Genomic DNA, 14,236 nt, shown 5'->3' with positions numbered 1-14,236 from the left:
GATTTCGTCCGGTAATATCAGCGGTTCTGATATTTACACTTGTATGATCAACACGAGCGCAACAATGCGCCGAACCGTGGTCCTCAGGGTCCATGGATGGGGAACGGCGGCCAGCGATTTAACCTGGAAACGGCTCCCAAGGGCCACTCCTGCGAACTCTCGAGCGCCCTTTCCTAGCTGCTCTCACACTACGAAACGACACAAATCCGACTTCAATCTTCCCCTAACACGATCATCCTCTTTCAGAACGAAGCCCCTCCAATCCGTCACCGGCCAGCTCCTGAAATCGCAAACAGGCCTCTCGTCGCCATGGAAGCCGGCAATTGCCCAACTACGGCCCTTTTATAGCACACCACCCTTGCGAGAAGCTCCGCGAGACAACGATAGACAAGATCGAAGAGACAAAGAGAAGGCTAGACGGGATGAGGAGGAAGAAGATCGTCTTGATGAGCAAGATGGCTTCGAGAGGACTGAGAAGGCATCTCGAGCAGCGCAAGTCAACCTAAGCGCGCGTCTTCAGAGCACCGGCAAGAAGCAAGGAAACTCTGCAGGTTTCGGCGAGATATGGAGATTGATCAAGATCGCAAGGCCGGAAGCCAAATGGTTAGCCGCGGCGTTCGCGTTCCTACTGATCTCCTCCTCCATTAGCATGTCAATACCTTTCTCGATTGGGAAAATCTTAGATCTTGCAACAAAGGATCCGGCGGAAGGCAACACCCTGTTTGGATTAGACATCAATCAGTTTTACGTCGCTCTCGCAGCAGTGCTGACCTTGGGTGCGGCAGCCAACTATGGACGCATCATTATCTTGCGAATTGTTGGAGAACGGATCGTGGCAAGACTTCGTTCACAGTTATACAGACGCACCTACGTACAGAATGCAGAGTTCTTCGATGCGAACCGAGTCGGGGATTTGATCTCACGTCTGAGCTCGGATACTGTTATAGTGGGTAAAAGTATCACCCAGAATCTGTCCGACGGTTTAAGAGCCCTTGTCAGTGGTGGAGCTGGCTTTGCTGCAATGGCTTGGGTGAGCCTGAAGCTCACGAGCACTCTATGCTTGATGTTTCCACCTATCGCTATTGGTGCATTTTTCTACGGAAGAATGATTCGGAACCTCAGTCGGAAAATCCAACGGAACCTTGGAACTCTTACCAAGATTGCTGAAGAGAGATTGGGAAACGTACGAACCTCTCAAGCATTTGCCGGTGAAATTCAGGAAGTTGCACGTTATAACCATCAAGTCAAGAAGATTTTTGCGCTGGGAAAGCGGGAAGCAATCATCAGCGCAACTTTCTTCAGTTCTTCGGGCTTCCTAGGCAATATGACAATCTTGGCTCTACTCTACTCTGGGGGATCGATGGTCAAAAACGGCGTTATCAGTATTGGGGATCTTACATCTTTCCTGATGTACACCGCCTACGCAGGGTCGAGTCTGTTTGGGCTCTCCAGCTTTTATTCGGAGCTCATGAAGGGAGTAGGAGCTGCAAGTCGTCTCTTCGAGCTACAGGATCGAAAGCCCACGATCCCAGCCACTATTGGAACCAAAGTGAAATCTGCTCAAGGACCAATCAAATTCTCGAATGTCTCGTTCGCCTATCCCACACGGCCTGCCGTCACTATTTTCGATGGTCTGGACTTTGAGATACCATCGGGCACCAATGTTGCCATTGTTGGCCCTAGCGGTGGAGGAAAGTCTACAATTGGATCACTTCTCTTAAAGTTTTACAAACCAACAAAGGGAACTATTACCATCAACGGTGTGGATATCTCAACCATGAATAGCAAATCCCTCCGTCGCCGAATCGGTATGGTAGGCCAAGAACCAGTTCTCATGTCCGGCACCATCGCCGAGAATATTGCATATGGCAAACCTCACGCTTCGCGAGCAGAGATCATAGCCGCCGCACGAAAAGCCAATTGCCAGTTTATTAGCGACTTCCCAGAGGGTCTCGATACACCTGTAGGTGCACGTGGTGCTCAATTATCTGGCGGTCAGAAACAACGAATTGCCATCGCTAGAGCACTGCTCAAGAACCCAGATATCTTGATTCTTGACGAAGCAACATCTGCATTAGATGCTGAATCCGAGACTCTAGTGAACTCTGCTCTCGCGGCATTGCTCAGGGGTCACAACACAACCATCTCAATTGCCCATCGCCTTTCGACGATCAAAAGATCAGATCAAATCATCGTTTTAGGAAATGATGGCAAGGTTGCTGAAACAGGAACTTACAACCAATTATCAAGTGATCCCAACTCGGCCTTCTCCAAATTAATGGAATGGCAGATGAGCGGTGGGGACGCCGCAGACCAGAAGAGTATACATCCTGAAGGCCGTGTGACCGAGAAGGAAGTAATTGCGGAGGAATTAGAAGAGATGAGTGAGGAGCAAGGTTCTAGAGCCGAGCTTGAAGATGAGAGTAGTGGTGAGGAAACAGAGAAGGAAGAGAAGAAAGCTGAAGTGGCATCGGAACATTCTGGAAAGCAGACTAAGTAGACTGGGCATTTGGAGTTATGCTTAAGATTTGCCTGGGAATGGTGAAGGCTACCATCCCGGCCTTAGACTTTTCTTTTGTAGTCGATTGTTGTCTCAACTTAGATTCATTGGGAATGGGCGGATCTCGAAATACAATTATGGGGCGATATCAAGTGTATTATACTCCACTCGATAATGATAGGGTAAAATGAATTCGCGGCCCTCTGCGAACTGTACCCTGGTGTTGAGTTACCTGTATTTGACCCTGACCGATTGGTCACCTGCCCAAGGGTTGGTTGAGTAGAGTTTACTCGCTGATCAAGTGGGACTCGGCGGGCATGGGGTTTATGGTTTCATGAACCTGGGTTCGACTGAGAATAAGTGCACGCTCAAAGGCTCTGCTAAGACCAGGTATCATATTTGATGTATAGTATCCAACTAATTCTCTTTGGTGGAAAAATCGACTATATTTGAACATGCCAAACGACGCTTGACACCAATGGGAGGAAATGCAACCGACGTCCCATCCGCCAACTCTACAGAACCGCGCGTGCTCCAACCTTCAGTCATGGTGATAACTGTCCAACATTTCCCATGAACACCACAAGAACCGCGAAATACCTGGGGAAATTGCTGTCAGCAGGGGCGGTCGCGCGGCCATCGGACACTGGGACTCACGCAGCAGCAGCGGCCAAAATCTCATGTCGTTTCGCTAGTGTGAAGAGGGACAAAACTGCTGAAAAGACAAGAGTGAAGACGAGCAGCACTCCAATAATTACTCCAATTGTGTTACCAGACTCAGATCCCCGAGACAATTTCCAGAGAACATACACCGGCACAATGAAGAGAACGAGTATTGTGATGGTCAGAATCATTGACACGACGATATGAATGCGTTGGGTGCTGAAGTATATGATGCCGGAGGTTTTATGGTTTACTTTGCCGCGCAGCTCCTGAAGAAGTGTCAGTATCAACTCTGATGATCGCCGTATGAAGACTCACTGGTGGGCAGAAGAGATGCTGCAAAGGTTCATTATTAGCTTTTATAGCTTGAGAGGACAGGCTCTTGAAATGCTCACCCGAATGAGCCTGCAAGAAAGCTTTTCCAGCATCTTCTCCAGGAACGCATCCAGCCAAGTATCTTCTCGACTTGGTTTCAAAGTAATGATATCATCTTCGCAATATATATAACTCTCCACTTGGCACAAGGGCGCCTCTTCATCAAACACTCTCCGAACGCTCAAAAACTCTTGCCTTGATGGTCTGTTGAGGCTAGCCAGATTCTGCGCTATCATCAGGAGGTCAGCTGTCTTCAGTCAGCCCCATTCTCAAGCTCTCAGTCCGGTAAGGAGGGAGAAGCTGCACCATATTCTTTGAACTTCAGTTCAATCTTACGAAGTATGATTCTACGTTCGCCATTCGCCGCGTCGTCATTTTCTCGAGATCGCAACATATTGGGAGAGTCGACCGCGTCAACCGAATCCATATGATCAAGATCCGCCTCTAATTCCCTTATTTCATCTTGCTTGTTGAGAAGGACTCGAGCTTGGAGAAAGCCAAACCGTCGATACAGCATTGCATTTTCGGCACTGCCCAGAAACGCGGCTAGTCGGGGATATCCTTCTGGGCAGGCATCCACTGTCTGATATTAGCTTAGTTGACCGAGGGTGTATTGGTGTGGAATACAGTTCCTGACTACCCTCCCTCTGGTTACGAGTCCATGTGAACCTCTACGCCATTTGTGCCCGAGCCTCGCAAGTGCTTGTCTCCATTGTTGCGGTGGTACTTCTGTTTCTTGTTTTCTCCTTAGCTAGCAACCCTGAGTTGAATGTGAATAGGTCTCTCACCAGGGATAGTTTTTGAAGCTTCTGATGGGTGGCTAGGCGCAGCAGTCAGAGTTGTGGGACTTTCTGGTTCTACTCTTGCAGCCCCGCCACTCTCAAGCGGAGTGCTTTCCCCCTTTTCCATCCGCTCCACATCTGTGCCAAGATATGCCATTGAATCACACAGATATATAAAGTATTCCAGGAATAGTTTTTGGCTACATCTCAATCACTCTGGGACTCAACACCACATATATGGGAAGAAGTGTTTGGGCTGTGTAGTTCCACACAGTCTGAGGCCGCAGCAGCAGAATTTCACGTGGTGTCATAATAGCTCCAAGATATCAAGCATCTATTGGCAATCCTTGGATATAAGAGAAGCCCAACGCGGATAATTGCATGCTAAGTAACACAAGCCTCGAGGCTATCCTCGCGAATCCAACCCGCGATCAAACTCTCAGCTCACTGCGCTCCAGGATCTACTTCCTTTCTGCGAATGTTAAGCAAACTGGTCTCTTCAAACCATTTGTCATCTATATCCTCTAGTGAAGTGCAAGTCTGCTTGACTCGATATGTCCATTTCAGATCTTCTGATTCTCTCTCAGTAATCTTGACTTCGACATCATGTCTCTGTCCTTTTCGTCGCAGCATGACTATTTCATTAACTTCATACTTAGCATTTGGTGCCTATTGAATGTCAGTTGTCTAGCTTTCTTATTTATTTACTCTCTTCTTTACGCACTATTGTCGGGCCGGTTGACCTCCTGATCACTCTTGCTGGTTCCTCCGGCTAACATCACGTTACAATCACGTGATTCTTCTCCTGGTTCTCACTTACATTGTCTATTCTCGTCTCGCATGAACCCATATGGCTCTCAGCTCATAAAAGGAGGAAGCTATGAGACTATGATTCAAAAGGGATAGATCTCCTGGCCGTCCATGCATTGAAATAAATACTCAGTGTCGGTGCAAATTCTATGTCCATGCGTAGATTTGAAATGGATGCTCAATTTCCAAAGTCTGATTTGCGGATAAGATCAGAAGAAAGTTATTTTCAAAAAGATGAAAGAAAGTCTCTATGTTGTGAGAAACTTTTTATCCTCTAAATCTTTCTATTGACTCAAATCTCCTGTCCTTGTTATTCACTTTGACTTGCCAATGACTCGAGGCGAAAATCCTTTGACTCTGTTCTCGCAAACTTTCTCGGGTCTGTCAATAATATTAATTGTCTATTCATGTCTACCTTTTGGATGGAGTCTACTAAGATATGTTCTTAACTTGGAGGGATGTTGAATCACTGTATGAAGGGCTCATTGCCAACAAGCCTGTTTAATCTTGAGACTCCTCACTAGAGGACTCTTTCTAGCAAGACTCTTGAAAAAGTGCCTGATCACATACTATATTTTTATGTCTCCCTCTCTCTCTTTCTACTCACAAATGGATTTGTTTAGAACCATACGAGAGTGCGGGGTTTGAATGTCTTTATATTGTTAAACCTGATCTCAACTTGCATTCCTCTAGGCGCTCCTCCCACCTTCCTCGCCTAGTTCGCTTTTGGGTATCTCACAATCAATAAACCTAATCAACTTTCCTAATGTCTAAAGGCTTCGGTGTTGTTAATGCAAGTGTTCTTGAGCTCGGTTCCCCTGCACCAAACCCATAGTTCCTCCTATTCAATCAACAGCTAGTAAAGTGCGGTCCACAGCCCATCAGAAATATGCTTGACTTTGACTGGGAAAATCTTCAGCGAGAGCCAAATGATCCTGCATATTCATTGAGCCATCATTCGCTTCCGGTCTATCTTGTCCAACAGAAGACTCCCTCAGAGCCACAAGATATTTCTTGAATTTGTTTTGAAACCAGGTCATCCCTTTCCCTCAAAGAATAAAGTTGCACAGACGCATATCTTCATTCATTGAAATCAAGATCTGAAAAGGCTTCTTCGCTGTGATGAGCTTCTAGTGATGACGGAGAAGGAGGACACTGTGCTTGATTATATCCTGATCGGGTTTGGATTTCCCGCGCCCGGGATTCCAGGTTGAGGTCTGCAATACCCGTCATGAGATTGGAAAACGGGGGGCTAGACAGTGAACTAGGATCCGCAGCATTGTACTGTTGTCTGGTCCCACTATTGTTCTCAATGTAGGGGATCCCCTCTGTTGGCAGATTCCGGGGATTGTCTTCCATATGTTGGTGAGTAGAGCTCTGACCTCTTTCCATATCGACTTGTGCATCCATATTGCTATGTCGTTCGTGTCCCTGATTTATACCTCCACGTATATTGAACTGTCTGTATGAAGAATTAGTGTGAACGCCATCTAATACATCTCTTATCACATCGTCGGTATTGCTCAATATCCCAGAAAGCCTGCTGTTCCAATGTATTTGCCGGTGACTTGAGAAAGCATTTCGGCGTGCCGGGCGTTTTCCTACTCGATATGGCGATTGTTGCGATTCCGATCCTCTGAGAATATCCCCTATGGGGCTTGGGTTTAATTCATCCTCCAATTCAGATATAAATATTTCAGATTCGAAGATTTGGAATTGTGAGCCGACACCTGCAACCAATTGAGAAAATAACTGCGTGGGAGGGGAGCCGTATTGATTCTGTTCTTCTGTCGAGGTGCTAGTTTGGGTACGGTCGTTGGGACGCCTGTTGCCAGAGTTTTGAGCTGTTCGGTCACCTCTGACCGGAGCCATTTCAGATACTTGGTTTTGATGCGAGATTGATAGCTGGACTTTCTAGATGCCTCGGTATTCCGGTCTTGGAGTCGCTTCAAATGTCTATTCTTTAGCGATAACTGATGGGGGTTCGTGACTGGAGTAAATATCACGAGCGAGGAATGGAAGTGTATAGTCTAAGATGAAACAGACTTGTGTGAGGCTTGTCGATGAGTATTGGATTTAAAAGATATTTGTTCTGGGAAAAGGCAGGGAAGTTCTTGGACCAAACAAGAAGTAAAAGCAGAAAGGGAAGGGGGAAAGTTAGAAAGAGGGAAGGAAAGCTCCTCTAGATAAAATAACCTTGGTTTCGCATAAGCTAGTCCAGAGAAATAAGGGCTTAGTGGTTACCTTAAGTTTTGAACTGAAGAAAGTAGCTAATAAAAAAAGGGACCATGCCCAGCAAGGTTTCCAGTAAAACCCAATAGCAAACGGGGCGCTTCCATCACACAATTCAGACGAAATATTTAAGATTCTTGTAAAATTGGAGGTTTAGCAGGTAAGGTTGATATGCCGAAATGTCATAAATAATAATGATTCCTACAATATTCCAACTATCCTCATAATCTTTACTCTTGCACGGTTCGGGTTGAACTTCAGGTAAGAGGTGGATATCGGAAGGGCTACTTAGCCCAATTCCTTTCCAAAGTTTATAGGGTATCAGCCATATGGGAAGGCCCATCCTGAGGTTTGGTTCAAGGAATATCCGTTGCGAAAAGCTGCCCTCAAGATATGGAATGAACACATTTCGAAACAATAATGTAGCAGAAAACCAGGAGTAGCAGTAGAGACTGGCAGATAGTAGAACATATGAGACGGCCGAGTTATTAACTCTGATCCAGATTGGAATGGATTGGTTTTTACGAATCTGCCGCGTACGCAAGGTGTTAATCGCGTCCATGGCTAAGGTATCTTGTCAGACTAAAAGCTTAATGCCTTGTTTAGGCTGTGATGATCCCCATATAATAGTGTGAAAGGAGACCGACATGGCGTTGCCCCATAAACATAGACAGTATAACAGAAAGAAGAAGGCGCTAGGGCTGGGGTATGTAAGTTTCAATTCATATACAAGGTAGGTATCATAATATCGGTACATCGTCGCTCCCCTGAGTAGTTGGGGTAAGATTTCCAGCATTTCTGCTCAACAAGCCCCTCTCTTCTTCACCTTCTCCATCCTCTCTCGCCAGTCTCGTATTTGGACCAATGCCATCATTCGCATTTGTCCGTCTCGTTTCTTCGGCTCCATTCAGAACATACCACACATCTTTCTTCGTCAAAAGGCCATGCAAGACTCCCCGGTCGCAGAATAATATGTAGCGAAGACCGAGCTTCTGAAAGTAGTTTGCTGTAAGAAGGAGATTGGCCCGCGAGGGAAGAGTAATAGGCGTTTGATCCATCCAAGGACGGAGATCGAGCGTTGTAAGAGGGTCTGCGAGAGGTTGGTGTGAGAAGAAAGCCTCTGTTTCCGGGGGAAGGGATCGGGGCCCCTCCGTGCATGTTTGAAGATTATAAGCAAGCTCAGCACGGGATATGTATCCAAGCAGTATTGCTTCTCTTGGGTCCGAGATTACTGGGAAGCCTCGATATGGATGACTTGCCAGCACGTTTTTGAGCGATTCAATGGTGTGACCTGTCGCGGTCAGAACGACCAGGTCTTCAATCCGAGTCATAATCTGGCTAGCTGGAATATCCGGTATGGGTATCTCATCGCTGTTGTCTAAGAATGGATACTCGTTAAAGTGTATCCAGCTTTCGTAGATCCCACGCTTCCCAAATGCATCTCCAACCCATTTGCTCATCATAACAGCGATCATAATGGGGAGCACATAGGTCAAAGCTCCAGTGAGTTCGAACATGATAACAACGATGGACACAGTCATGCGAGTGACTCCACCGAGTGCTGCTGCTGCGCCGATGATGGCGTACGTGCCAGGAGTAACACACGGGGTATCAGGTTCGCAATTCTGAAATGCAAAGAACTTGGGGTGGTTATGGACCCATATCTCCATAATGATGCCAACGGCACGTCCAAACAAGGCTCCAATTGCCATGGAAGGTAGGATAATACCGGCAGGGATTTGCAGGCCAAAGGTTATCGATGCCAGGAAGAAACCGAGAAGAGCTGCGAATAAGAGCAACAATATGGTTCCAGCAGTCGCAGCCCCTGTTTTACACAGCCCAAATTGGTCATCAAGAACTTTCGAGCACTCAGCGAAGAGAGAGTAGACGAGTTCGGATGATTGTGCCCGCATGTACAAGTTTGGATAATTGATCAGTGCGGTGAGAACTGCAACGATCATGATCTGAACGATAGGACCGGGCAACCAAGTTGCTGTCTTTTTCCATTCGGCGACTTTCATGTTCATTTTGATGAACAAGGCTCCGTAGAGACCCTATGCGACGATTAGGAAAGAAAATATAGTGATATGACAGTAATCACTTACGCCAAGAATTCCCAACAACGCAAATGGGACCATCTCAAATCCATGCCAGCCAGTACTGTATGTTACTTGATACAACACAAGTTTCCCACTCCGAAAGGGGTCAAATGCTTGCAACGTAACAGCTGCTGTCATAGCACAAACGAAACTCTGCCACATTGTTTTGTCCGGGAAGTAATATGATAGTTGCTGTATGCAAGTCAGTAATTGAGACCCATTGTCAGTGAACTCGACTTACTTCGAGACTGAACAGAACTCCACCGATTGGAGATCCGAATGCAACTGAGATACCAGCGGCAGCTGCTGCCGACAGGACTTCTCGTTTCCGTGCTGAGAAGGTGTTAGATATCTGCCATAGTTGATATGCTAGATTTGTATACCTTCATTACCGTTGATGTTCCCAAATAGCTTCATGAAGAGATTTGCGCAGCAACATGCTACATGCACGAGAGGACCTTCTTTTCCAAGCCACATCCCAGAGGCAACTGCAAGACACTGTGCTGGTCAGACTTGTTGGCTTTTGTATAGCGTTGAACTTACCAATCCAAGGGATTTTATCACCAGTGTCCAAGTCCCCATAAAACGTCGAATTACAAACCCCCCTAGAACCGTCTTAATCTCCGGTATTCCACTATGCTTTGCATATAATGCGTATTCTTTCACCAACAGGCTCGCAACCAGAGCAAACGCCACCTAATTATGTCAACCATATTGAATTCTTTTGAAACGCAGATGTGCTGACTTACCGAAAACAAAATAAAGAAAAGATATTCTATAAACCATTTCCCTCCGGCCGATGTGATATGGAGCGCAAGACTCCAGGGCACCCAATCTCGACATTGTGCATATTCGTCATATCCAAAGCAGCAGAAGTATTTATTGAGATAGAAATGACCTCCATCCAGGCCAGCTGAGCAGTACCCCGTCTTTAGGTCCCCCAGCCAGTCACTTGCGACATCGATTGAAGCAGCGAATATACCAGCCGCGAGCCCCGTGAGAATTAGAACCACCCATATCTGACTGGCGTCCCAGAATTGCTGCACATATCCGAGCAGCCCAGTAGCACTCGAATATAGGACCCTCAGTCGCTGGCGCTCCTTTGTGTATTCGAAAATCCAATCAATAGCCGTCAAGTCCTCGTACCCGACTCTCCGACCTGGCCCTTCGACATTCCAATCCAGAGGACCTCCATCCTTTGCATTCCCATTGTGATCTGATCCATCTCCAGCGTGCCCAAGACCATTCAAGCCATGCAATTGAGTAGGGTTCGAGGCGGGGTCGTCTGCTCTAGGAGTTGGAATAGCTTGTCGCAAACCAGATCCACCGCCCGAGAACGCAGACAAGAACCGTGATCCAGGTATCTGCTTCTGTTTGCGCTTTAAAGACACTATCTCCCCGCCATCTGCCTCTAGAAAATCATCGGAGAGCACGGCCTGATCTCTCGAGTAGAGCGCGACTGGGTCGTCGCTGTCGCTATCGTCTTCGATTGTCGCGGCATTTTGAAGATTTCGGCTATTCGACGACGAGCTTGCGTGTTCTAGAGGGGGACGGTAACTCGGAGGTGAGCTGGCCATTTTTACACATCTGCCGTTGGTTGTCGCATTGTATCTGGTTGTATAGCTGTCTCCAAAGCTTCAAGTGACGTTCGTGCTACATGTGTCAAGGTCGCCTAAACTTGCCATTCTTCCTGACCTCATTGATAAAGGAACAAAAACTTCCTCACGGGAGCTTCAACTCCACCAACATCAATCATGGAGATAGACTCTTCTGAGCAATCAGCTTCTCAGGGAGGCTCCATTAGTGACTTTCCCGCCACCTTTGGTAGGATGCAAGAGCTCCTCAAGGCAAAGGATGACACATCTAGATTTGTCGGTCTTGCTCTACTGAAGTCTGTCCTAGACAATGGACAACTCGTCCAGGATCCTGGGTCATTACGTACACTATGGGAGTCTCTCTCTCCAAAATTCTTGGATCGTCTTCTACGTGCTCAGCAAAGTGACAAGGTCACCAAATCCGAGGCACAAAACATGGTTGATCTTGCAGTTGCAGTGCTTCACACATTCGCCGTTCTGCTGCCGGAGGACTGCCGAAAGGAAAGCAGACTCATTGGGAGGACAGGTCCTCTAGTTAAGGCATTGGTAGAGAGGTTGGTCTTCCCATACCTGCTCTGAGTCACATGCTCACAACCTACAGTTCCCCAGAGACTACAAATCTGATATTACAAACGCTTTTGACAATCGTAAGCCAACCTGAAGGTGCTCTGGAAATGTTGCGAATTGAGGACTTGTCTCCTTTGACCGAAATAGCTGTTCAATACCCACTTGTTTTGGACATCTTCAGCTTCACATGGACCAACGCATCTACGATTGGCCCTCCGGACGCCGTCCGAGAGAGTATTGACAAATACGTCCCAATACTATTGGTGGTTTTCAAAGACACGGATGCTGTCACTCTCCTAAACTTTATTGGTAATCTCATACCTAAACTGACACCTGAAGTGAGTGCTGACTGTTCTCAACCTTGGAAACACCAACTTACATGTGCCAGGCTCTTCCTCAAAGCCCGGAATGGTTGCCTCCTCTTGTGACCGTTCTGCGTAAGCTTGTCGCTAAAAAGCCTACCTTAGCTGGAAGGACGGCATACACACAGCTCGCAGCTTCTCTGCTCCAAGCTTATCCAGAAAGATCAACCAACCTCCTGTTTATGGATGATCATTCTCCTAATGCTGACAGTAAACCCTTCTCATACCTTTTCGTAAACCTGTTACTCATTGACCTACGATCGTCGTTCCCGTCGTTACTCTCCAAGCTCAATAGCGCTGAGTATCCCGCGATCTCCCAGCGTTTATCAGTTGCATTTGATGTGATTTCGAGCTTCATAGGCTTCCTCGTCAGGAGATTGGATGAGGAGACAAGCACGTTCCCTTTCAGTATGCCGCCAGACCTTCTGTTGAAACTTCGCAAAGATATTGCGGAGACTATGTCTCTAACAATCGAATACTTGCGCGACAGATGGGATGCATCGATTGCCGGAGCATCAGGGCTGGACCCATCGGCTCGCGCAGGTACGGCCGCCACATCGACAGGCACCCATCTCACCCTAACCTGGGAGTCGATGAAGGACAGTGTGACCGAGGATCCGCTGATACTAGCTGGGATTAGAGCACTGGCGATCTGGATCCGCGAGGATGAGAATGAGAATCTGCGGAACGAGACTGCGGGGCTCATGGATATGATGATAGAGCTTTACAAGTCCAGCTCAGGAGGGAATCTGGACTTTAGATACCCGGTCCTGTTGGCCTTGGAGGGAATCATGGCCACGGATGACGGCGCTGAGAGGTTCCTGGGCCAGCAAGGATGGGAGGTACTCTTTGAAGACTTGAGCACAATTCTCAACCGTACCTTGAACGATCGAGATCTGGGCAGCTCGTCGGCGTCGACCGAGGCCGCTCGAGGGCTGGAGATTGTTCGCGTCTTACTTGCAGTTGTCGATCATAGCTCAACATCTTCTCCCAATGAAGACTGGATGCTCGCCGTTACAACAACCGCGTCGATGAAGTTAGCCTCAAAGTCCTCTCCCCCGATCGTGATAGAGCTTCAGATCGCCATGCTACAGTTGTCAACGGCTCTTCTGACCAAGGCAGCACTCGGTATGCAAAGGCGATACCTGGCCAACCACCCCGCGCTCTCGGGCCTCACAAATCAATTAGAGGCTGTTGTGAAGGGAATGGACGATAAGGTCGAGGCTGCGGAGTTTCTCGAACTTCTCCGAGACATCTCCCTGGATCTGGAAAATCTACGAGCCCGTTGATGTGAGGGTCAGAGCAGGAATTCCTGCGTTCGATACTTGCGTTAGGACACGAGGCCCCTATTTTCAGCTCACAGGATTACTATGCCGAGGAACCATCTCTCCAGAAATTGATATGCGCATCCGGGTAAAAAGACTCACGGCTCCTCCTCTTCCCTCCCTTCCCGATCCTCCCCCAATAATCCCACCATAACGAGGTAGACAAGCTACCGAAGGTGTATCATCACATCAAAACCTCAAGACGAAAAACTATCTCTGTCTAGAATGAATGCTCTCTAGCCGCTCTACCACAACACAACAAAAAGCAGCCCTCTCGCAGCCCTACCTTCTGGTCCTCCTTCCAATCAGGAACTGCGATATTTGATCAATTATCCAACTTGGTCATAATAATTTCTGGAGACAGGATGAGGAATGGAGGAGGAGGAGGAGAGGCTATACCATCACAGACGCAGGAAGAAGCCAATATATATACCTAGTCATTGCAATGGATATACAAATTGTGTACTACTAGTTCTGTAATCACGCGTATGTATATATATCCATCAACCCCCTTTACTAAATAAAACTACCTACAATCTTACGCCTCGGATTCTAGTATATTATTTACTTCGTCCCTTGTATCTGGAGTATGTGGTGGTCGAGAGGGATCACGCGTGCATGCATGCAATAATAGCCCGACCTACTTACGAGTATAAGCTACCTTACCTTACCTTATTATTATTCTAGCGGTGGGCGTCGAGACATTTCATTTCGTGCGCTAGGAGAGATGGGTCGAGGGGCTGGCTTCCCGCTGTGGGATGGGAGAGGGGGATATTGATAGGATTGGTGTGTGTGTGTATGTGCGTGTGGGATAGGATTATTTGGAGGGTGGTAGAGGATAGACGGAAAGATGGGAGGGGGAGTGGATATGAAAAGGATGCCGCGCGCGCAGGGCGAGGGGGGGGGGGGGGGTCGTGGTTTCGTTC

The 14,236-nt window shown here is 47.5% G+C and overlaps 5 protein-coding genes across 5 annotated transcripts; 2 read left to right on the top strand and 3 right to left on the bottom strand.

Annotated features, from left to right (window-relative positions):
• Positions 1-64: 64 nt before the first annotated feature.
• M430DRAFT_15413 (hypothetical protein) lies at positions 65-2,500 on the top strand (the record flags this gene model as incomplete). Its single annotated transcript, XM_024863240.1, has 1 exon — positions 65-2,500. The coding sequence occupies one exon, from the start codon at positions 65-67 to the stop codon at positions 2,498-2,500; it is 2,436 nt and encodes an 811-aa protein (XP_024725708.1).
• Positions 2,501-2,772: 272 nt separating this feature from the next.
• On the bottom strand, positions 2,773-4,541 carry M430DRAFT_164089 (hypothetical protein). Its single transcript, XM_024863455.1, has 7 exons — positions 4,327-4,541; positions 4,166-4,273; positions 3,845-4,117; positions 3,559-3,785; positions 3,482-3,499; positions 3,158-3,432; positions 2,773-3,100 (listed from the first exon to the last, which is right to left on the bottom strand). The coding sequence occupies exons 1-7, from the start codon at positions 4,475-4,477 to the stop codon at positions 3,046-3,048; spliced, it is 1,107 nt and encodes a 368-aa protein (XP_024725707.1). The 5' UTR covers positions 4,478-4,541; the 3' UTR covers positions 2,773-3,045.
• Positions 4,542-6,210: 1,669 nt separating this feature from the next.
• M430DRAFT_15410 (hypothetical protein) lies at positions 6,211-7,002 on the bottom strand (the record flags this gene model as incomplete). The annotated part of the gene is made up of 1 exon (XM_024863239.1): positions 6,211-7,002. One exon carries the CDS (start codon positions 7,000-7,002, stop codon positions 6,211-6,213), a length of 792 nt encoding a protein of 263 aa, XP_024725706.1.
• Positions 7,003-8,063: 1,061 nt separating this feature from the next.
• M430DRAFT_113690 (hypothetical protein) lies at positions 8,064-11,077 on the bottom strand. Its single transcript, XM_024861524.1, has 6 exons — positions 10,211-11,077; positions 10,005-10,157; positions 9,845-9,959; positions 9,703-9,794; positions 9,468-9,653; positions 8,064-9,416 (listed from the first exon to the last, which is right to left on the bottom strand). The coding sequence occupies exons 1-6, from the start codon at positions 11,036-11,038 to the stop codon at positions 8,103-8,105; spliced, it is 2,688 nt and encodes an 895-aa protein (XP_024725705.1). The 5' UTR covers positions 11,039-11,077; the 3' UTR covers positions 8,064-8,102.
• A 138-nt stretch (positions 11,078-11,215) lies between these two features.
• M430DRAFT_24537 (hypothetical protein) lies at positions 11,216-13,274 on the top strand (the record flags this gene model as incomplete). Its single annotated transcript, XM_024865081.1, has 3 exons — positions 11,216-11,610; positions 11,658-11,961; positions 12,012-13,274. 3 exons carry the CDS (start codon positions 11,216-11,218, stop codon positions 13,272-13,274), a joined length of 1,962 nt encoding a protein of 653 aa, XP_024725704.1.
• Positions 13,275-14,236: the final 962 nt, after the last annotated feature.

The sequence above is a fragment of the Amorphotheca resinae genome, assembly GCF_003019875.1.
Source record: "Amorphotheca resinae ATCC 22711 unplaced genomic scaffold M430scaffold_1, whole genome shotgun sequence".
Taxonomy (NCBI): Eukaryota; Fungi; Ascomycota; class Leotiomycetes; order Helotiales; family Amorphothecaceae; genus Amorphotheca; species Amorphotheca resinae.
The sequence above is the reverse complement of the archived record's forward strand: the minus strand, read 5'-3'. Positions and strand labels throughout refer to the sequence as shown.